This window comes from Rhinolophus sinicus, linkage group LG03 (genome assembly GCF_036562045.2).
Source record: "Rhinolophus sinicus isolate RSC01 linkage group LG03, ASM3656204v1, whole genome shotgun sequence".
In the NCBI taxonomy this organism is placed as follows: domain Eukaryota; kingdom Metazoa; phylum Chordata; class Mammalia; order Chiroptera; family Rhinolophidae; genus Rhinolophus; species Rhinolophus sinicus.
Window position 1 is genome coordinate 63,472,200 of NC_133753.1, and position 24,653 is coordinate 63,496,852.

Consider the following 24,653-nt stretch of genomic DNA (forward strand, 5'->3'; position numbering starts at 1 on the left):
CCTCCTTGGTGAAATGGCACAAAGCCCCTACCTCTGAGGTGGTGTCGAGCATTGAGTGAGTTGACAATGCTGAGAACCGTGCCTGGCTCACAGTAAGTGGTCTGTAAATGTTTGTGCCATTTCATTATTACTGTAACTACTACCTATCACTACATTGTTTGGCCATCAAAGGCCATATTAAGGTACTGCTTGGTTCTTTTAAAATATTGATCATTGACTTGGAATGTTAGCATTTGGAGGCAATTTTAAGAACTTGAATCCTCTCGTCCTCTTGTTTTACTGTTTGGCAGGGCTCCTCGCCGATGGCCTGAGACCTTTACCCACCCGCTTGCTGCTATCTCTGAGCCTTCCTTGGTTGTGGGGATGACAGCAGGGAATCAAGATCCAGTGTAGGGTTCGGTCTCCTTCTGCCCTCCTTTTATCAGAAAATAAAATGTATCAGGTCAGCCCTGGGTGAGGGAGATACCACATAAAAGCTTATGTGAGGGTGGGCTTAACCAGCACATGCCTGCATGTTTCGTGTGAAATGTAGAAGGCAAGGCACTGATACACTTTATGTTAGTCATTCCAGGAAGGAAAGGAAATCCATCTTGGGACAGCAAATCCGTGCTTGGAAACATTTCAGCAGACACATAAGAAGGGAAGGCCTTACCCATAGCTGACTGATCTACCCAAAAAATAACCTTGCATTTCACCTCCTTTCTTAGACCATAAAAGTAAGACAGAATTGCTTTAAAGGCATTGCATTAGGGTGTTTTTCTGGTTATAGTATACTTAAGAAAACATGTGTGGTTCTAACCCCTAGGGGTCTCGACTAGGGGTCCGAAAGCTGACTTGCGCTCTACGCTCCCTTCTCCACCCCCAACTCCCCCACACCCACTTTCTTCTGTGGAGTGGAGCCCAGCTTGCACACAACCTCAGCCACCCCTCTCGGAGTGCCTCCTCTTCCCTCTTCCCCCTCCTCCCCTTCTTCCTCTTCCTCCTTGAACTGGAATGTTGGTATCCCTTCCCTCTTCTTCCCTCCCCCTCTCCCACCCTTCTCTTCCTCCCTTTCTCTCTCTTTCCCCCTCTCCCTCCCTCTCTCCTTCCCCCCTCCCCCCCTTCTTCCCAGCCCTCCCTCTCCCTCTCTGTCCCTCCCCCTTCCTCCTCCTCTTTCTGCAGTTACCCCTCCTGGCCCCTCAGCCTGCTCCCTTGTTTATTGTGTGGTAACATCACCACATCTGCCTGCATGTTGTTTTGTGGCTCACAGATTTTGCCTCTGTTGTTGTGTCAGGAGCCAGGAGTTGTTGAAATGTTGTCACTTTGCACAGAGGGAGTGGACAGTTTTTACGTTTTTGAATCCCTCTGTTAACTTCACATTAGAATCCAGACGTCTTGTGTTTTGGAAATATTGATATTGAGTGTGAGCTTGTGGTTTTGGAAAAAGACCAGCCTCTCCCAGAAATACATTATGTGAAATAGTTCCACGTGTGTGCAGTTTTTCAGCATTGCCAAATGTCTCCAGCCATCTGATTAAAAGGATGGGGCGATGATCAGAGACCAAATCATTATTGACAAGAGATGTGGTTCATCACAGACAGGGTCAGAACTCCGTTCCTACCCCAGTTCTACAGAATTGAATATGGTGTTTTTGTCTCTGTAAACTTACAAAGAATGTTCAGTGATCTCTGTGTACTTTATTCTCACAGATTTGCTCTCCTAGTGTTGGGCAGTGGGTTTTATTTGAAGGGGGGGGGGGGCTGGAGAAAATCAGAACTGAAGGGTTTCTCTTAAATTAACTTGACCCTTTATTTTTCACATTATGAGGTTTCTAATTTTATGGGTTGAGTTCTACCCAACTGACATCAGAACTATTCGGTTGTGGTCTCCAGCCAGCCCTGCATTGGCGGCATGATCTCAAGATGTCATAACTACTTTGTGCTTCAGCTTTTCCAGCTGCAAAGTGATCATATCTTTCCTGCATCTTCCCGGGCTGACTTGAAAATCTAGGACACAATATGTAAGAAACTTGTCCTGAACATCTTTATATAAAGTTACTTTGCAATGTCAGTAGTTGTACCTTTGCTCAGGGCTGCCGCCTCCCTCCCATCCATCACCCCCCACCCGCCCCGCGGGCTGCGCTGTCCTGTCCACGCATGCACTGTGAAGGCTGGCCAGGCCTCCCTGTCCTGCATTCCCAGCATATTTACTTTCTGAGTAATCCCACCAGCTCCACTGAATGGAAGAAGGGCGCTTTCACTGAGGGTTTTCAAGCTTTCTGCTCACACAGATACAGAAGTTAACCATTGACAATATAGGAAAAGCAGTCACTTTCCAGATTCCACCTTAAAGTATACACAGTGCCTAACAGGCTCTGTTGCCTAGAGTGGACGGAACAAAGCGTTTCCCTCTGCTGCTCTACAGTTGCACAGTGTTAGAGCTAAAAAAGACCTCACGAGCTCCTGGTCCAAGTGTCTCCATGTACACATGAGAAAACTGAGGCCCAAAAGGGGGAAGCCCTTGTCCAAGGTCCCATAGCAATTTATTGGCAAAGGCAGACCACAATTTTCCTGCCACCCCACTCTGCCAGGACCGTAGAGGGAACGGGATGAGAAAGAGGAGATGGTATCAGGGAAGGAGGACAAGGAAGGAGGCTTGGAAAAGCTTGACAGGGCCCTCCCCCACCCTGCCCTTTCGTCCGCTCTTAGGGTACCCCTAGGACTCAGAAGTACCTGGAGAATTTGGGGAGTTGCCTACATGTACCTGCCCTGCCCTCATCCTGAAGCCATAGCAGGCACCAGGCTGGGTGCTGAGTCCCTGGGTCATCAGACAGTGAAAACGGGCCCCCGTACCTCTGTGTCACGTCAGGGCGTGGGCAGGGGCTGGCTAGGGACCTGGGGATGTGGCAGCCCAGTGTGGCCGTGACCCTGATGGAGGCCTGGGGTCCCCAGGAGGAGAAACCCAGGACACTTGGCAAAGGAGCGGCATAGAGGAGGCAGGTGAAACCGATGGGCTTTGGAGGCAGGCTGACCTGGGTTTAGAGCCCTGCTGTAAGTGACACTAAGCAAGTCACTTAACCTCCCTGAGGTTAATGGCAATTTCTTCCTCATAAGGTTAATATGAGGAGCAAATGTTGTAAAATACCTAAGTGTTCAATGAAAGTTAGCTAGACTCACAATTAACAGTCCGGGATCTGGTGGTGGGTAGCAGCAGGTGCCAGGGCACCCTCCACACCTGCTCATGCACGGGCGTCTAGTCACCGTAGCACCAGTTGAGGTGCCATCAATCCCCTCCAAGCCCCCGCTTTACAACAGACGATGTCAGTAGCCTGGAGAGGCCCAGGAGCTCTGTAGGTGGCACAGTTTCTGATCCCAGTTTCGATCCCTTTCTTCCAGATTCATGTGCTCCCAGCTGCCCAACCAGGTCCTGAAGAGTATCAGCATCATCGACAGCCCTGGCATCCTGTCTGGGGAGAAGCAGCGCATCAGCCGAGGTCAGTCCCCTCACCCCACCCCTCACCCCATGCTGGCACAGGCTCTCTCTGCTGTTGGCAGAGGATTTCTGTGTCTGTTGTATTCTCTCCACACTCCTGGGCAGCCCTGGGGTCCAGAGCTAAAGAGGCTCCAAGCAATAACCAAGAAGTCATAGCATCAAAGGCTCTGCCATTTCAACTGAGACACTTTCCGGAGCCTTACCCATAACCTCTAATTCCTTTAAACACGGTCGTCTGCTACTAGGACCCACCTCAGATAAATCTTCAGGTTTTAAGAGGGGACATATTGTTGGCTAGCCATTCACTTGGACACATATGACATAAAGTAAAGGAGGCGAGCTAGTGGCCAGGGAGAGGAGCTTTCCCCGTCAGCCCATAGTTCACCCAGTCGCCTCCGCAGCACCCTTCCGTCGAGGAAGCCTTTACTGATCTCTACTTGGCACCAAACATTGTACTGCAGACTGGGGGTACAGCAAAAACAGGTGCATTTTCTGCCCTCAAGGAGCTTATGCTCTAGTGAGGAAGACAGACATTAATCAAATTATCACAGAAATAAGTGGAAAATGAGAGCTGGGATAAGCACTCTGGGATGGGGGCTGCATAGCAGGTGTAAGGGAGCCTGGCCTGGCCTTGAGGTGTTGGGAAAGGCTTCCCAGAGCCAGAATCTGGACGATGACTGAATTGTCTAAGGCCAGGTGTGGGGTGGGGAAGGAGAGAGCGACTGTAAGGTGTGCAGAGGAAATCGATGGAGAATAGAAAATGCTTACAAAGAACAGTGACGTCTGGGCTTCTTCAGCCTTCAGCAAAACAAGGCTGAGGCAGGAACTGTTCCCAGACTCTTGCATTGTGGTTAAACAGATGGGCCTGCTCTCCTTCCCACCCTCTTGGAGAAAGGGGCCATCTGGGGCAGACCAGAGGACACAGTTTACTTAGAGAAAGGAAATTCCTGACTGGGAGGGCACTATGATGGATTACTGTGGTCACAGAGACAGGTCAAGTTCCCGTCACCCTGGCCCTTAAAGCAACAGATAATCCCTCCAGGCTTTGCTGGGAGGGGTAAGATGGAGCAGATAAATTGCTGCTGTCACTTCTCACTGATAACTCTTCCCTACCCTTTGAATACCAAGTAAGTAAAACTATGTTGAGAAGTGCTGGCATGCCAGGGTTGAGCAGAGACCTCTCTGGGGTCATGGCCATGGGTTCTGGCCAGGCAGTGAACTCCCTCAGCGCTCCCGAAGCAGAAGTATAGTTACAGAGGTCACAAAGAGCTCGAAAGCAAAGGTCCCGTGACAGGGATACATAAAGGGCTCCCTTGGTCAGCATGCCCTCCTTTCTCGTGGCATTTCAGAAATGCTGACTGTGCAGCTTCCATGGACTCCCCCAGAGCTTGGCAGTGCCCTGCCGTGCCATCACCCATACAGTCAGGCCATTAGGCTGCCCTGAGGCCTCCAAGAACATGGCTCTTGTAGAAAAAGACAAGTTAATAATATTCTTTTCTCATAAATATCTTTGTTGCCTTTATTTTCTGTGATAAAAGTAATGTTTGTTGTAAAGGATTCAAACAAGGAATAGGGGTGTACAAAAATCTCTCTGTCACAAATAACAATTATTAATGGTTTTCTCTGGCTCCTTAGGGACTTTTTCCTGTACATACACATAGTCATCTTTCCATACCTGTATATTCAAATTACTTTATTCCTTTCAACAGCTGCTTGGGTTCTATCAAAGGGATGAAACATAGTTGAACTAATTTGTGGATATTAGATATTATAACGGTTGATCATTTTTCACTCTTACAAATAGTGAAAGACGTCTTTTGGTATCTTTACGCCTCGATCCCAGTAGATTTTTTTTTTTTTTTTAAGAGCCAGTTTAGGACCATTAATCTGGCCCCATGAAATTTGCTCTGCAGATAAAATGTTTGATTTTAAAAGGAAAATAAAGCAAACCCACGGTCCACAACTTTTCCGAACTTTCCATGTTTTACTGCTTCTACATGTCTGAGCAAAGTATGCTGGAGAAATATGTGGTCCTGTTAATAAATCTTTCTTTTTAGCTCTAAATTTTAAAGCCTTCTAGATTTTAGCTTCAACCTTCTCTGTTTCATTTCACTGGTAGGCCTTTGGCCAATTGTAATCCATATTCTTCAGGGTTTCTTCTTTGGTTAGCAATTATAAATGGCTTTCAAACTATAGCTCCCTTATAGTAGGGTAGCATGACATGATCCTTTCAGGTTGTTTTGAAGATCAGTTCTTTCTAACACTTTATGATAATCTGACTCATATGTTGGTCTGACTTAACTGTGACACATACTTACTGACATCCTGTGCTCAGAAATAGCATGCGTGGTTCCAACCAGTGAGCCAGTCCCTGCCACCCTAACAGACGGAGCAGCTGGTGGGGAAGGACTGAGAGCTGCAAATCGTGACAGCACCATGCACGGGGCCAGGGTTCCCAAGCTTGAGTACCATATTGTGTTTGGGAACAGTTGGTGGTTGGAGTTACTCAGCTGAAGATTCCAGCACATTAATCCCAAAGAATATGTACTGTTTTAAAGCTACTTCAGCTTAAACTATTGCAAACTGTGCTACATTCTCACACATGCTCATATCTGCTTCGATCCCTCCAGCTTCGTAAATCACAGTACACCTTCTCCAGTCATTTATGTCAACATGGGACGAGGTAGTACTGTGTTTCCTAAAAATAAGACCCAGCCAGATCAACAGCTCTAATGCATCTTTTGGAGCAAAAATTAATATAAGACCCAGTCTTATTTTAATATAAGACCGAATATGATATGATATGATATGATATGATATGATATGATATGATATGATATGATATGATATGATGATATGATACCAGGTATAATATAATATAATATAATATAATATAATATAATATAATATAATACCAGGTCTTATGTTAATGTTTGCTCCAAAAGACGCATCAGAGCTGATGGTCCGGCTAGGTCTTATTTTCGGGGAAACATGATAGGTACAAACTGTATCCCCATAGAACATTTGAAACTTCTGCCATTGACCAGATCAGTGCAGCTTTGCCTCCCTTATGGGAAGCTGATGTCACATCATCATTGGCAGCCTCTGCTATCCCCAGGGCATTGCCCAGATGTCCCAGAGCTCTGGGGACCAGATGACAGAGTGAGGGTTTATCTCTAGGAAGGAGTCCTGATGCCTTAGTAGTGAAAGCAAAAATGGGGACTCTGGACATGAGCTTTAGTCACGTAGCTCACCTTACCTGTGGCCCACTCTTCCTTATTCAGTCTTGTCTTTCGTGATAGCATAAGCCTGATTCCTTTTTATTCCGTGCTGAGTAGAAGGAGCAAGTGTGATTACAAAGAGGACATGGCATTTCGCTGTCATCGCTCTTCTCTAGGCCAAAGTCGTAGGTGACGAGAAGAAACACTTGACATTTCTTCATGAGGTGTGAGGTTTGGGACATAGCACGTCACACTCACTCTTATGTTAGAAGTGACCTTCACCAATAGAATGTGTCTTAGCACAGCCTTCTCATCAGCAGCATCTTAGCACTGACCTTACAAGTGGGGTCACTGTACTCCTTGCCTCCTGCTCTGTGCTCCAGAAAAAAAACAAAATGTAGAGTCAGCATTTAAGAGGAATAAATCTCCTGTTTGGGAGCTCTATAAATAAAACCCACTAGGGTAATTGATTTTTGAGCAATTTTTAGTATACTAATTCATATGGAAACCCGTTACCCTTCAAATGTTCCTTCGTTGAATTATAGTTAACAGAAAATCTTTAGGAACAAAAGACTGAGTTTAGTTACTAAACTGTAGCTTTCTTGGCTGACGTAAAGAATTCCCATCAAGCAGAAATGAAAATGTTCTGATATATTCATCATAATAATTTTATTCTAATCAAGTAATAGCTACCTAAAAGTCCAAAAAAACTTTTTCTTGATTCTTTTCTTGTCACCAATAAAAGAATATCTAGATTCTTAAAATTTCCTAGATTATTTCCTAGATTATTTCGTGAAGTAGGGGGGCAGAAATCTGAGTTGATTTATTCTTGAGAAATATCCTTTACCCCTGATGACAGCATCCAGATTTTTGACTCTTATGTGATGAAAATGAGCACATTTATCCACACATCCTTATTTGCATTCCCAATCTGTTATTACTCTGGCTCCTGGACTGTTTGCTTGCTAAAATACTGTTTATTTCATGCTGAACCTAAACATCATCTAGGATTTATTTCTGGACCTGGCATGAACACAAGTATGTTTCCAACTGCTGGGTTCTGCCTCCAATCACAGCGTCCCTCCCTGTCTGACAAGGAGAAAACTGTGAAAAAGTCTAATGTGGCAACTGGTGGGCTTGTCCATCCATCTGTTTAGCACGTTAGCGTTTGGAAGGTACTGTTTTAGCAGCAAATAATTATTCCTGTGGTTTCTTGACAGTATGAGGTTCTGTATAGCCTTCAACAGACTTGACTTTGGTAACAAAAATAGTACAACTTTTCCCTTTAAAAAATTTAAATAACTCTAGAAGAAAAACACTCTTGATCTGAATTTTGTAACAGATGTACCTGTTCTCCCAGGACCAACAGTTTGTCGAATGAAAGTTAGAGGGTGTCTTCTTCTGATGTTTAAGCCCTTCTCTCTATAAGCCTTTTTCATTATAAGTCTATGACTAGAACTGAGAAGATACGGGCAGAAAATGTTCTGCTAGTAAAAATAATACATAATAGTAATGCATGAAATAGAAAGGATCTCACTGCACTTCAAATAACGTAACAGACAATAACATTAGCTTCAAAATCATTAATTAGTGTTTTCACATTTACATACAGACTTCCTTAGGTCCTCCTGAATTTGGCAACATTAAGGAAAGCCGTCAAAAATCAAAAAGGTATTTGAATACTGACAGATAAATGAACAGGCGGTTTCAAGGATCTGCCAACCTAGCTGAGGTGCCCAAACATAACATCACAAAAGAATTGACAAACCTGGGAAACGAGACATGGAAATTCAACCTGTAATCAATAAAGATGCAGAAAAAAATAGAGAAGGCCAAAACAAACCATAATCAGGGGAAGGACAAACACACTACCTACTTGACACATTTTTTTGAACTTGAAAGACAAAAGACCAGATTTGGAAGTCGGCCCCAAAAAGGCAGAGAACATTTAGAGATGTCCAGAGAAGAATGACTTCTCTCTCAGGCTTTGGGAACCAGAAGGACTAGAGAGGAAAACACACACATACAAAGAGGAATGTCTTTCCCTCTAAAAGAATAAGAAGGCTTGGAGCGAGATGTTAGCCAGGTTCAACAGTAGCAAGGAACCTTCTAAGAAACACTGGGAGAGCTGACAACTGAAAAGGCTTCAGAGGCCAGCAGCTCCCAGCGCTGGGCAGCGATGGAACGTAGATACAGCCTGGGACCTTGAGGTGGACCTCACGGCCAGGCTTAGGTGTAAGCGCTGAACTTCATGAAGAGTTTCTGAGAGGGCCGTGCAATGCCTGCCCAGTACCCCCAGAACAAGGAAGTCTAGGCCTTACTTGCATAGTATTATAAATAAGACTAGAAACAATAATGAAATAAAGGGAGGGCACTGTGAGGCAGCGCTATTCCCTGCCTCATTCTGGTTACCGCGCAATTACAAATATAGCTCAGGACTGTCCCAGCTTTTCAGCAGCGCCACACATCTTTTCTAGAACCAACACCAATCGGTCTGTAAACCCAAAATCAAACGAATTGCTTTTCTTGGTCCAGTCAAGGGATTGAAGTCCCGGAAGGCTGTCCTACATAGTAGAGTGGGAAGCACATGGACAGTAGAATTGAACTTCCTGGGTTCCAATTCAGCTCAGCCATTTACGAACCATATGGCTTTGGGACAGTTGATAATCTCTCTGTAAAATGAGGATAATCTCTCTGTAAAATGAGGATAATCAAACCTACCGTATAATGTTGTAACTGAATTAATATGTAGGACACAAAAAATAATGCCTAGAAAATAGTAAGTGCTCAATAAATGTTAGTTATTATCTCCATCGTCTCATTGTATTGTTGTTGAGGGCCAAAGAGTTTTCAAAGGCTGAATTTCATCAGCCTTAATTTTGGTTTATATTGGTTTATTACCTCTTAAAGTCTTCTGTCTCATAGAATAGGGGAAATTTTTGTCAAGTTGTCTGAAATGTGAAGTTTGTTGTTCAGGGACTGAATATGCTATTTTTGGTAAGTGTTTCTATCTTTTTTCCACATTATCTTGGTCATTTTAGTAGCCTTTAAATTTTGAAATCATATGTCTCACTGGAAGTAAAAAAAAAAAAAGATAACACTTTGATTATTCAGTTTAAAAAATATTTGACGGAAAAAGAATTTTAAAATAACAGATTGTGTGTGTATGTGTGTGTGTGAGAGAGAGAGAGATCTTTTTGGCATTCCTTTCTTTTAGAAGTGATGGTATAAAAAGCAATGGGTAATATTAGGGGCATGCTAGGGACTATTCACTCAACACACATTTATACTGATTATCTACCGGGTGCCAAGCCTGTCCTGGATGCCAGGATTCAAGATGAGTGAGACACAGGCCCTGGCCAGCATGCTTACATGCAGTTGGGGTGGGTGGACCTGTACACAAGTCCTCTGACCGTGTACACTACAAAAGTTCTGGTCAAGAAGTGCAGTGAGCAGAGGGACCCCACTACCTGCAGCGGGGAGTAGAAGGTAGGCAGTCAGCAAAGCTGCTAAGAGAAAGGGCCCCCCATTTTTTGAGGGGGATTTGCGTTTTCTCTCTTTCATCTTTTTCTTAAAAATCCAGTGGGTTGCTTTTTGTTTTTTGTTTTTAAATACTTACAGAGTTGTGCAACCATTACCACAATCAATTTTAGAACATTTTCATTCCACCAAAAAGAAACTTTGTACTCATTAGCAATCACTCACTACCCATTCTCCCCCTCCCACCAGATGCTGGCAACCACTAATCTATTTTCTGTCGCTACGAATTTGCCTATTCTGGACATTTCATATAAATGGAATCATACAATATGTGATCTTTGTGTCTGGCTTCTTTCACTTAGCACAGTGCTTTCAAGGTTCATCCATGTTCAGCATGTACCAGGACTTCCTTCCTATTACAGTTGAAAAGCATTCCATTGTATGGATACAAATGTGGTATGGATACCACATTTTATTTATTCATTAGTTATGGACATTTGGATTGTTTCCACTTTTTCGGCTATTGTGAATAAAGCTGCTATGATCATTCATGTACAAGTTTTTGCGAAAACATGTTTTTAATTCTCTTAGGCATGAACAGAATTGCTAGATCATATGGTAACTCAATATGTAATACTTTGAGGAACTGCCAGACGGTTTTCCAAAGTGACTCCATTGTTTTATATTTCCACCAAAAGTATATGAGGGTTTCAATTTCTCCCCATCTTCATCAACACTGTCGTTTCAATTAGAGCCATTTTTGTAGGTCTGAAGTGATATTTCGTTGTGGTTTTGATTTGGATTTCTCTGATGGCTGATAATGTTAAGGATCTTTTCATGTGCTTTGCTGGCCACATGTACATCTTCTTTGGAGAAACGTGTGTGCAGTACCCATTTTTAAATTGGATTATTTCTTTTCATTGTTGAAATTTCATACTATGCATTATATGCTAGTCAAGTATATAATTTGCAAATATTTTATCTCATTTTCTGGTTGTCTTTCACTTTATGGTATTGCCTGACGCACAAAAGTGTTTAATTTTAATGAAGACTATTTTAATTTTTGTGACTTGTGCTTTTGGCCTAACCCCAAGCTCATGAAAATTTACTGCTATGTTTTTTCCAAGAGGTTTATAGTTTTAGTGTTTACATTTAGGTCATTGATCAATTTTAAGTTACTTTTGTATATGGTGTGAGGTTAGGGTCCAGCTTAATTTTTTTGTATGTGTACCTTCAGTTGTTCCAGCGGCATTTGTCAAAAAAACAATACAGTTGATCCTTGAACAATGTGGGAGTTAGGGGTGCCAACTCCGTGGGCCGTCGCAAATCTGCATATAACTTTTGACCCCCCCCAAAAGCTTAACTACTTACAGCCTACTGTTGACCAGAAGCCTTACCAATAATATGATAAACAATTAACACATATTTTGTATGTTGTATGTATTATGTACTATATTTTTACTATAAAGTAAGCTAAAAAAAAGAAAACGTTATTAAGAAAATCATAAGGAAGAAAAAAATACATTGACAATACTGTACGTATTATTTAAAACAATCCACACTGGGCCCACACAGTTCAAACCCGTGTTGTTCAAGGGTCACCTGTACTTTCCCCATGAATTGTCGTGGCCATCTTGCTAAAAATGTGAAGGTTTACTTCTGGACTCTCAGTTCTATTTCTTTGATCGGTGTGTGTGACCTTATGAAGCAGCTGTTCTTGATCACGGTCTCCAGATGTGTTCATCAGCCAGCAAGGTCAGGGCCTTACAGGATGGGCAAGGATAACGTGAGATGATAAAGTGAAGCTCTTACTTTAGCACCTGTCAGGTATATCGTCATGGGAAAGATAACAGCAGCTGCCCTTACTATTGTTATTCTCTCCCTGGTGGCAGAAAGAGCGTGTGCAGGCACCCGGGAAGACGTGTGAGCCCAGGGCCTTCTGGAGGAATGCGAGTTGTGTGTGTGGCCGGAAAATGGGTGTGTGGCCAGTGGGCACACATGTCAGGAGACCGGGTTTGGTCCTGAAGGCTGCATGGAGTATTGAGAAGTACGAGGTAGAGGATAACAGGGTAGAGAATTCTGTGGAATAGAACATGTGTCCACAGGGTGAGATGGATCGTGAAGCCATTTTTATATTTAGAGCTAGAGCTCAGTGACCTGTCTCTGAGCTTTGTTTGAATTTGGCAGCAGCAGAAAAGTGTCCATCCACAGGGGCTGGGTCCGACCGCTGATGATTTGTTGGCAGATCCTGTTTTCTGGCCAGTGCTAAGGCCAATCTGAGGTGGGGTTGTGACGTCCTGGACATCATTCACTTCTTGGACCTCCAACAGGAAATCCTGGTTTCTTTTTGTTTGGGGGAAGTTTGCTAACAAACATGCACGGCTCCTTTTCCGCCGGTGCCACAGGAAATTCCATACCACAAGTGTTGCTGCTTCTGCCCCTAATGTGAGTGAGTCATCACTGTGACTCAGAATGGCATTTGCCAAGCCCTGGAAGTTATTTTGCATTTTTGTTAATATTTTAAATGCATACTTGATCCTGAGGAATGACCTCTTCTACCCAAACTTTAAACCTACCTAGACTTTTAAATAAAAATGAAATTTGGGGGAGGGGGGTTGAGAGAAGGGCAGTTCTCTTACTTTTCATATAGAGCAGCTCATGATCATAAAATATTTCACAGACATTGAGATACAGAGATTAATCAGAGAAAAGATTTGCTCCTTACTCTTTTTTGAGTAATAATAACAATGGCTAATACTTAGTACATTGTTACATTCTTTCCATATATTATGGAAAACTTATTTGCTCTTCACAAAAGCTCTATGAGGTAGGAACTATTATCCCATTTTATAGGAGAGAAGACTGAGGCATGAAGAGGTTAAGTAATTCACCCACAATCCTATAGCAAGTTTGGTAGCTAGTCTCAAAAGCTGTCTGCTCCTCCCACCACCCCCACCACCATGAACCACACCTCCCAGTATTCATGCCATGGTGCAGTCTCCTCCCCCTTGAATCTGGGATGGCCTTCTGACTCACTTTTTGATCAATAGAATTCAGTAGAAGTAATGTTTCACGAGTTCCCAAGACTAGGTCATAAGAAGCCCTGAAGTTTCCACCTGGAACTCTTAGCATGTTTGTTCTGGGGAAACCAACTGCCGTCTAAGAAGTCCAACCTCCCTGAGGCCACCATACTGTGAGGGAAGCCCAAGCTAGTCACATGAAGCAAGAGGCTCTGGCAGCCTCTGGCTGTGCCAACCAGCCCAGCTGAGCCTTCACATGGCTCCAGCCTCAACTGCCGTCTGTTACCTCATGACAGACTCCAGTCAAGAACCACCCAGCTGAGCCCAGCCAACCTCAGCCCAGAGAAAAATAATAAGTTGTTGTTTAAGCCACTAAGTTTTAAGGTCACTGAATACTAAAGCGTCTAGTGAATGGCTGGGTGGGATTCAAACCAGACAATCTGGTTCCAAAGCACGTGCTGTTAACCACAAGTGAGAAGGACACAAACCAGGGAAACAACCATGTCGTGTGTGTGTGTGTGTGTGTGTGTGTGTGTGTGTCCGTGTCCCCTCTCTCTTCTTTTTCTCTTCTCTTTCCTCCTCTCTTCCTCTCTCTCTCTCTCTCTCTCTCTCTCTCTCTCTCTCTCTCACACACACACACACACACACACACACACACACGGCAGTACTGAGAAAAGGTACCATGTGGGGCAAGTTTCCATGTAATTGATGCTTTTCCCTTACAAATACCAAATCGCCTGGGTTTTTTTCTTTAGCGAATTTTGATGGTAATCTTTGCAAAAGACAGTGCACGCCATCCTGCATTCTCATTCAAAGGACAGTGGAAAGGGGAAGAGGTTTGCTTACATTGATTATCTGCCACACACCACACTGCTAGGTGCCTCCTGGTCCATTTTTTAAACGCTTACTATGTGTCAGGTACCAATCACTTTAGTTTTAACAGCCGCAAGATCCTGAAGCATACACACCGGGGGCCATCGGATGAGCCCCCAATGCAAGGTGAAACAAAGACTTAAAGAAAACAATTACTGAGACCCACAGCAGGGACATTCCTACTTTAGATGGGTAGTGAGAGGAGGTCTCTGAGGAGGTGGCATTTAGGCTCAGACCTGGAGAATGAAGAGACTGGCCTGGCAGGGATTTGGGGGAAGGGCATTGCAGACAAAGGCCAGAGCGTGGGTAAGACCTGGCAGGTTCAGCGAAGGCTGGGGGCGGGTGAGTAGCCAAGAAATGGTGGGCAGTGAGGTCTGAGGTCAGGCAGGCCTGCTGATGCGAGCTGTTGGCCTTAGGAAAGCACATAGGTTTTATTCTGAGAGGAACAGGAAGCCATTGAAGGATTATCTTTTATAACCTCTAGATTACCCAGAATTATCTCTATGAACAGCTGGGTGTTGTCATACTGGGTAACAACAAAACCAGCCCTGGATCTGTGTCTGCCTCTCAGTTTTTGTGGGTTCGTTTGGTTGGTTGGTTTTCTCTCCCCTTGACACCAGGATGTCACTGTCATTTGTTCTTCTGTCATACCCATTCTCAGGTTACCCTCTCCCCTTTGCTCCCCTTCTGCCCTGGAATCTGTGAGGCTATGAACCTGATGTGAGGAAACCTAGAGCAGTGATTCTCAGGCTCCGGGGAACTTGTTAATTCACTGTTTCCTGGCCTCATGCACAAACAGTTCACACAAATCATCCAGGGGTCTGGGGTAGGCCCAGAAAGCTGCCTGTCCAGGGGTTCTGATGCAGGAATTTCCCCACGCTGAGCTTGTCCATTGCTATGTGCTCTGCCACCCCCATACCAAGTGAAAGAAAAGAGGATCACAAACTTGGAAAACCGACCAAAATGAATTTGAGCTGTGTTCCATGTCTCCATTTCACCAGAGTGAATGCTGCCCTCAGAGAACAGGACAGAAGATATGAAAGAGGGGGTTCTCTGGGTGGGGCGAGGGGCATCCTAGCACTTGGCTGGGCTCTGTGACTAACCTACACCCTCTCAGGTGAGGGCTTTGAAAGGGAGCAGTGGCAACTTTACCCCACGGGTGATCAGATGACCGCCCTTGCATTAACCTCATGGGTGTCTGACACCGAGTCCTGGCCTGAGGCTGCTGTCCTCTGCCTGTGCCTTCACTCCACATATGAGCACCCCCAAACCATTCTAGACCTCTTTGGAAGGTACCTCTAAAGAAAAATTATACAGGAATTTTTTTTAAAGGTTTCTCATTTACATTTTCAAATGTTTAATAACTTCACTGCTATAATGGGACATTTTTATGACACAGCCTTCATCTCTATTGTTATATGGCGAAAGTCCTCTCCTCCTCGTCACTGGGGGAGTAGAGGACCCTTTCCACCAATGAGGGACTCCCAGACTGGAGGGTGCGAGTGACAGATTGTAAATGCAGGGTTCTAGGTGGGAAAGGAGCAGTATAGTGACGAGAAACAGTGGCCTGAGATGTTTTTCCATTTGCCTGGCTCTTCCACTTACCAGCTGAGTGACCTAGGCAAGTTACTTCACCTCTATGAGACTCAGTTTCCTCCTCTATAAAATGGGAAGAAAGTACTTTCCCTCACAGGCTTGGATCTTGTGAGAAACCAAATAATCTGTAAATACCTAATGCTGCATAGACATGAGCTATGAAAAGCATACAACGCGTGAAAGGACCCACAGTGTAGACGGAAGTCAGATTTCATGCCTGGCGGGAAGTCAGGTTTCAAGCTGGTGGATGTAGGAAAACACTGAAAATCGTGGTGCTTTCAGGGCATCTCTGTTTTCCATAGAAGCAGAGAGGGAGGTGATGAGGTGCAGGCAAGCTCACTGTGGTCCCTGAAGGAAGTTGACCTGAGGTCAAATCCTGGCACCCCCATTTCATGGTGGGACCCTCACTTTACACTAGTATAAAGTGAAGAATTCTCTTTCCCAGGGTTGTTTGAAGATAAAGTGAAATGATGTATATAAGCCATTTAGCACAGAGTTCTGTGGAGTAAGTGGTGGTTGAATAACTTTGTTCATGTCCTGGAACTGGGGATGGGAGCATGGGGGGGCCGGGGGGGGTCCCAGAATAGACTGACCAGGATCGCAGGGTCAGCTCGGCCAAATGCTCCAGAGTTTCCCCAGGGAGAGCAGATAGTGGCTGAATCCTGAGACTCAGATAGACAAAACCCTTGCTCTTCCAGGGACCCAAAAAAGGAGAGGGAGGAGGTAAATGAAAAATGTGGACTTGACAGCAGAGCTGTGGAAAGAATGCCAGGAAAATGCAAGAATGCAAACAAGGGCTGGAGTTGGGGTAACCTGCTGAGGAGATTGACGCAGGGTGTGTGTGTGTGTGTGGGGGGGGGGGTTGTTCTGTCACCGAGGGCCCCAGCTCTTGACATGTTTCCAATTCTTTTTGCCAACATCCTCTTTCTTGTATTTGGGGAAATTGCTCACATGTGCCATGATGCAGTTTCCTCAAGAAACCTCCAATCTGCCTGGATTCTTTTAGTCTTTCTCAAAACCACCTCCCGTTTGAATCCAAACCATAATGCCAAGCACAAGTCAGACCACTGATTTAGCATGTCACCTTCCTCACGTACCCTTCAGGAGGATCACCATTTTGTGCAAATGTGTGTACATGCTTGGGACAAAAAAATTAAAGTTTCAGAAAGTTAGATAGTGAAGTGCATCTGTCCCACCCACATCCCCCAGTTCCTTTTCTGGGGCAAACCCTGTCAGCAGTCTCTCGGGGTTCCACCCAGACTGGGAGGATCTACTGCACACTGCTTTGCACCAAGATTTTTCCACTTAGCAGTAAATCTTGGAGCATGTCTGTGTCAGGGCTTAGAGCTGTCTCCTTATTCCATCATATAGATGCTCCAGCATTAGTAACTGGTATCCTTTAAATGGATGACATTCTGGCTGTTTCTAATCTTTTGCTGGTACGAACAGTACCACGGGGCATATAGACAGTTTTGCACACACAGTGCAAGTATGTACAGTTTGCATAGTAGTGTGCAAATGTAACTGTACGATACACTCCTAGTAGAGTGGAATTGCTGAATCAAAAGGAACTGTTGTCTTTTTACTGTGTAGCTGATGCCAAAATGCCCTCTCTGGAAGATGTACCTATTTATGAGGTGTGATCAAACTATACGGTGAATGTTAAAAAATATATTACAGTAAATGACACATTGCCATTAATTGCCCTCAAAATACTCCCCCTCGCTTCGAACCTACTTATCCCATCATTCTTGCCACTTTCTGAAGCAGTTCTGGAAGTCCTCTTTCAGGAGTGTCTTTAGTTGTGCTGTCATGGCTGCCTCGATGTCCTGAATCAATTCAAAAGGTTTACTTTTAATGATTATTTTGACTTTGAGGAAGAGCCAGAAGTCACATTGTGCCAGATCCGGTGAATTAGGTGGATGAGGATACACTGTAATGCTTTTATTTGACAGAAATTGCCGTACCAGAAGCGATGTGTGACATGGAGCGTTTCCATTATGATCACAAAATATGGTGAATGCTGCTGCCAAATGCTGTCCAATGGAAAGGCAGGGATCAATACAAGAAGCGGTGCGTCACACCTTAGTGACAGTGTGTGACAAGTTTCAACTTGTTCAGTGCAGTCAGTCGGGTGCGAGCTACGGTTGAGAGAAGGTGTGTTTTAAAGTGTGCCATAAATCACCCTCCATCATGATAACGCTGTGTGTCACATATCACTGCTGGTATACAGCAATTTCTGTCAAATAAATACATGACTGTGTGTCCTCATCCACCTTATTCACCGCATCTGGCACTGTGCAACTTCTGGCTCTTCCCCAAAGACAAAATGATTCAGGACATCAAGGCAGCCATGACAGCGCAACTAAAGACACTCACAAAAGATGACTTCCAGAACTGCTTCAGAGAGTGGCAAGAACGATGGGATAAGTGTGCTCGAAGCGAGGAGGAGTGTTTTGAGGGGGATTAATGGCAATGTGTCTTTTACTGTAATACATTTTTTTATTTAAACATTCACCATATTGTTTGATCACACCTCGTACCTTCCCACCAACAGTCCAAAAGTGCCTGTTTCCACACGTCCTCCTCAACTCAGGGCATATTTTTCCTTGCTCTTGCTTTGTGTTTGCTTTATCTGATAGGTACATGGCATTTCATTATAATTCTAGTTTTCTTGTCTTATTATTAGTGTGGTTGAGCATCTTTTCATGTTAACAAATCTTTTCAAAGTTTTTTCTTTCTGGAAATAGTTGAGCATTTTGAAATATTGTTGGTAACTACATGGACTTTTATTTAGTAAAATAAGTGAGTCATTTCTTTTTAATAAAGAACCCAGAGTGAGCTCACTGGGTCCTCACTGACTTGATCTGTCTTTCCATCTGTGACATAAACCCAGAAATAACTATCTCTGAGTAATAGTTTGGCTTTAGGAGCAAGTTAGCTGATGATTTAGTTGCTGGAGCTGAACTTCATGACTGGCTATTGTCCAAGTGCTTACAGAACACTCACACTACGTTGGGAATGTTTAAAAGGAGGAACAGGGCAGGGTGGGGTATTCAGGGTCAGAAGGTGCTCACATGTCCTTTGTTGATCCCAAAGTTGTCATCTTCTTGGTTTAACTTAGAAAATTGTGGCTTGAAGAAACATTGCCTCTTTGCCCTTCTGAACCACAAAATGACAAGATGCATTGAAGCCTTGCTTGTAAATATTTATCCTCATCACACTTGGGTGGAGTCTGTGTACCACTGGCATTTTGCCTCAAGAAAATCCAATGTAAGTGCAAACCAATTCTGTCTGATTTATAGATGTATTGTCTGAGACTTTCTTGCCCGAGGTGTACAAAGCTCCTCTTGAAAATAAGGAATGGGCAATTTCCATGTGTGACACTTGATTCCTGGTTTCTATTAATTATAATAATAGAAAGTTGAATCTGATGACCTCTTAAGCATCCTTAAGAGTCTCAAATTCTGATCGTTTCTTTCAGCACAGAGTTGTTTAGAATTGGATGACAAATTAAACTTTAGGAGAAATAACTACCCCTATGGCAACATGCAAGGACCTTCAAACCAACCCAAAATGCCATATATAGCACATGAATCCAGTGGAACAGATATAGTCAAATGAAACTTGCTACTTGATAATTTTATCATTTAGATTTAGTCATTGAGTATTCCTGTAGCCACCTAAACGATTTTACATTCTTATGCTGGTGCTGTAATTAGTTGATATCTACTATACAGACCCTAAATTGATTTTCCTGAGACTATGACTTTATATTTCAGAAAAGCTTATTATTCAGAACCGCCATATACAACTTTAAGATCTGGAAAGAATCTTTATTGATCATCTGATTCATCAATAGTGGATTGATCCTTATGGATCATCTGATTCAGATGTAGAAACTAAGGTCCAGCAAAGTGAAATGGCTGAGCCAGGCTCCAGGACTGGTAGTCTTTTCTCGGTAGATTTTCCCCAACATCTCTCTCCAGCAAAAAGCCTAAAATGCCTGTAACGTTCCTGTCTGTTTTCAGGGCTCAGTCCCCTTTAAGTGGACCCGCTTCTTAACCTAATTTTTAATCTGAGGTGGAAAATGAGATATGAAACCCAATTCTCCCTGTTACTAGGTAGGATGACCAGGAGTGACAGCGTTCATCAGGCTAGATATTCAAGTACAGCCTTTCTCTAGTCCCTGTCCATGGTGTGGTGTGAGACTGTGATGGGAAGGCTCACATGACCCCCGTTGTTATCTTCACAACACCCGTCAGAGGAAGGAGAGACAGGCTGTAGGTTAGCTTGTTTATTTTAGGAGGAAACTGGCACAGAAAAATTAACTCACAGGGTCTTGGACTAAATTCCAAAGGGAGATGGAGTAGGGAGAGGAGATAGAGGATAAACAACCCCAAACCTGTCCCAGGACAGATGCAGTCCTTGGTTTTATCTAAATTGAGGTATGTTCCGGCCAGGCACAGTGAGGCAGGGGGTTCTAACTGCAGGCATTATTTGTAGTCAGTTGCATTCTCCAAGAGGTGGCCATTACCAACTGAATACTTTGCAGTAAACGGATACTGAACTCCCACAAAAAGGGATGAATTCAGGACACCCGTGCAGATAGGGAGGCCACAGTGTTTGTCCTCTCAGTGCAGTCTTGCCGATCTCCAGGGTGGGGTTTAGTATGAACGTCAGCAGGACCCTGAGCCCCCGACCCCATCCTGCTCCAACTGTGTCTGGTCAGCTGGGAAGAGGAGAGAGTGGGCTAGAGAAGAGGGGGGAGGTAGAGAGGGCAGCAGGAACTAAGGGTCTGCAACTCATTTTCACACAACTTATTCCCATTGCTCTGACAAGCACAGCTGATGGGGGCGGCCTCTTCCCCCAGGGGGTTGTGTAGTTGCAAAGACACTACTTCACCCTCAGGGTTTCTTGAGGTGGCAGTAGGCTGGAAAGCACTAAAAATCTGGTCCCTAGCTGTAAACACCATTATAGAAGAAAAGGAATGCCCTCCTCAATCATATTGTTAGCCCAGTCACATGCGGACCAATAATTTTTACAACACGCTTATTTTTTCTTATTACAAAAATAGTATATATTCATTGTAGAACAGTTAGAAAACTACTTTTAGAGAAGATGAAAAAGAAGAAAATAAAAATGATCTCTAATCCCACCATTCTGGTGTACATATGGTACACTACAGTTAATAAAGCACAGGCTCAGGGATGATCGTCCCTGGGTTTGAATCCTGGCTCCCCTGGGAAATAACTGTGTGACCTTGGGTAAGTTATTTAACCTCTCTGAGTCTCTGTATCTTCTCCTGCAAAATGGGGATAATAATAGTACCTGCCTCATAAGGTTGTTGTGAGGATTATAGGAGATTCTGTTGACATAAAGCTCTCAGGGCAGTGTAGGAATGTCAAGAGAGCTCAGTAAATATTTGTTGCAAGTATTTATTTTTAGCTATCATTCCACACCAACCCCAATAACATTTTCAGAAACAGCCTTTTCCAGTCGCAAAGTAAACTCAGCCTGGAAACAATACAAGGACTCCTTGCACATGTTTAACTGTTGTGGCTGTTATTCTTAACTGAAGTGACTATTTTTGAAAATACATATTTAATACCTGAGGGATCCCAGATATTTGATGTTTATTTTGAGATGATTTGTACTTCCTATAATTAGTAACGGCCTGTTTTATTTTTTACAAGCTCAGTACTATTTAAGCAGCTAAACCCTCTAACTTGGTAAAAATCAGTTACACTTCTTGTTCAAGTCAATTCACTTCATTAAATAGAATTTATTCTACTTTATTTTGTATTATATTTTATTCACTTAACATGCGATCTAGCCTCTTAAATTGTTTAGTGTACAAGACGGTATTGTTTCCTATAGGCACAATGTTGACAGCAGATCTCTAGAACTTACTTCATTTGCTTAACCGAAACTTTATGCCCATTGATTAGTAACCCCCCAGCCCACCCCCCAGCCCCGGCAACCACCATCCCACTCTATGATTCTATGAGTTTGCTTATTTTAGATTCCTTACATAAATGGAAGCATTTGTCCTTCTGTGACTGGCTTATTTCATTTCACGTAATGTCTTCCAGGTTCATCCATGTGGTCACGTATTGCAGAATTTCCTTTTTTTAAGGCAGAATAATATTCTATTGTATGTGTATACCCCAATTTCTTTATCCATTCATGTGCCCGTTAGGTTGTTTCCACATCTTGGCTATTGTGAATAATACTGCAGTGAACATGAGAGTGCTAATAGCTCTTCAAGATCCTGACTTAAATTCTTTTGTATAAATACCCAGAAGTGGGATTGCTGGATCATATGGTAGTTCTATTTTTACTTTGTTGAGAATAAACCAAATGTATTAAATACCTACTATGTTCAGTAAAAGATACTGGGTATATGTCCAGTGGTGAACAAAATGAGAAGTGGAATCTCTGCCCTCATAGAATTTCTGTCTTACAGTCACCAAGTGTATCATGACAGAATGAAAGAAAATTTCTTTCATTCTATGAAAGTGCTACGAAAGAAAATTTATCGGTACTATAAGAATATGCCACAGGGAACCTGATTTAGATAAAGCAGAACGTTCTGTAATGAGCTTTTGGGTTCCAAACGTGATTAAGAGTTGGCCCTGCTCTCAGGCTGATTACAACTAGTCTAGTGGATGGGCTGTGGCAGAGAACAGACCCTCTCAGGAGAAACAGGAAGGGAGGTTCAGTTCCACTAGGATGGGAAATGCCTCCTGGAGGGAAGTGACCCAGAGGGATGGGTATTTGGAGATGGAGAAGAGGGACGGGTATTCCAGGCAGAAGGAAAAGTCTAGGCAAAGGTGCAGAGGCAGGAAACTGCAGGATGCTTTTGGGGAACAGCAAAGAGCCTAGGGTAGTTTATGGGGTGGGCAGGGTGGGGGTTAGTAGGAGACTATGAGAAAAGGCTGGGGAGGTAAGGTGGGACTCGTGATGGAGACTGGTCTGTAAACAATTACACTGGAAGAAATAAGGACCCTAACAGTTCTGGAGATTCTCTCTGAATCCTAAGAAGGGACAGGAATCGTGTAAAGGCTGGATTGGAGAGGAAGGAGCCAGGGACGAGAAGGACAGGGAAGGGACGCTGCCAGCACTCTCTCAATGCCTGTCTGGACAGGGGCAAGCTGTGCTGGACAATCAACCGGGTGCTGGAGGGACACAAAGCTGGACATTTCACCTGGGGGTCCTCGGGGAGAGAGGCCCGTGTTACATAAACAAATCCATACAGTAAGCGCTGGGGATGTGTGAATGCCCTGGCTTGGAATCAGAGTTTCCAGCTCCAGGAGGGGCAGGCCAGGGCCCTGTCAAAGAGGAGCGATCTGAACAGAGTCTTGAACCATGTCCAGCTGGGCAAGGAGCTGGGCAAGTAGCCTTGCCCAGCCCAGGAATGGGGCTGAGGGTGTGATGGGGAACCTGGCCTCCATGCTGGCTGTCTTCCATTATCTTGCATCCTTTTATTGACACACGTCTTACTCAAAACTCATGTAATTAGAAACTTGGCTCTGGGAAGGAATTGAAGCATATTTTTTTCTGTTGTTCTATTAAAAATAGTCTGCCAAATTTGCTTCCTCAGCCCCCCGCCCCCTTCCAAGTTTACCTGAGCTAGGGGGCCACTGTTCTAACCTCAGATGCTGTTTCCTGGTGGGTCCCTTCAGCCGAGATGAAGACAAGTTTCCATGGGGGCTGTAACGGGAAACCTCTGATTGAGTGGAAGGGGCCCTTTCCTTCCTGCCCCCTCCCTTTGTTCCCAGAACATGGAGCCAGGAATGCCAAGCTGGAATCTTCCACAGGACAAATTCTGTTTCCCAGCTCTCAAAGTTATATAGCATTTTGGGTCCTTTTGCAAAGATAGAAACTATATTTTTAAACGTTGGACTGATTACATCCCTCCTTTGTTCCAGACTAATAAAAGTTCCACTGGAAGGTCTTATAGAATTGAGATGTCTACAATTGAAGGAATAAACTTTAAATATATATTGAGCATCATGGGAACAATTCTGTTATGATGTTGCTTCCTGCGCCCTCCCCTCATGTACCTGCATGCATGCCCACCAGGGTACACACACCCCCAGATCTGTATGTGCCCAGGCCATGTGGCGGTCTGCCTCTCTGGAATGACTCCCATAAACTTAGAGAATCCTCGGCCCGGCTCCATCTCAGTGAGAGGCTCTCTATCACCTTGGCCAAACAGCGGGACATGTGAAATAACACGACTCTCAAAGTTCTAGGGGATGAACCAAATTTTACATTAACCTCTTTGGTTAAGACTGATTCCAGCTAAAGTGTAGAGCTCCTGGTTTAGCTAAACACAACTCCATATCCAGCTAGAGTAGTTACAGGGCCCCTTGATTAATAGATTTCAACTTCCGGGTCCATTCATTGGCTCGTGGAGATATGTATCTTTAAACAAGTTTAGCAGCCTTGGATTCTTTCTTTCCTTATTTCTTCTTTCTTTTTTTTTTTTCTTTTTTTTTACTTTTTAGGTAAGTTTTATTGAAGTATAGCATATAATCACCCCCTTTAATTATATGAGTATGAGTATGCACTCGTTTAATTGTATGTGAGTTTTGACAAACTTGCACATTCATGTAACTACCATCATCAGCAAGAAATAGAAACTTTCTATCACCCTGAGAAGTTCCTTTTCTTGTTCATGCCACTTGGCAATCAGTATCAGCCCCACCCTCAGCCACAAGCAACCACTGGTCTGTTCTCAGTCACTGTAACTTAGCTTTGCCTGTTCTGGAATTTAAATTAAACGGAGTTTCACAGTATATATTCTTCAGTGTCTGGCTTCTCTCGCTCGACATGTTTCTGAGATTCCCCCATGTTGTTGCCTGTGCCAGCTCATTTATTGCTGAGTAGTGTTCCACTGTGTAGCTGTACCACCGTTTATTCTGTTGAGGGACATTTGGATTGTTTCCAGTTTGGGGCTATTGTGGGCAAAGCTAGCAGCCTT

General features: G+C 43.8%; 1 protein-coding gene across 1 annotated transcript in view; it reads left to right on the forward strand.

The window, feature by feature from the left end:
- The window catches only part of EHD4 (EH domain containing 4), a 72,432-nt gene that overhangs the window by 20,951 nt on the left and 26,828 nt on the right, over positions 1 to 24,653 (forward strand). The window contains exon 3 of the mRNA XM_019725423.2: positions 3,375 to 3,472. Within this exon, the coding sequence (XP_019580982.1) occupies positions 3,375 to 3,472 (98 nt within the window). The remainder of the gene's footprint in view (positions 1 to 3,374; positions 3,473 to 24,653) is intronic.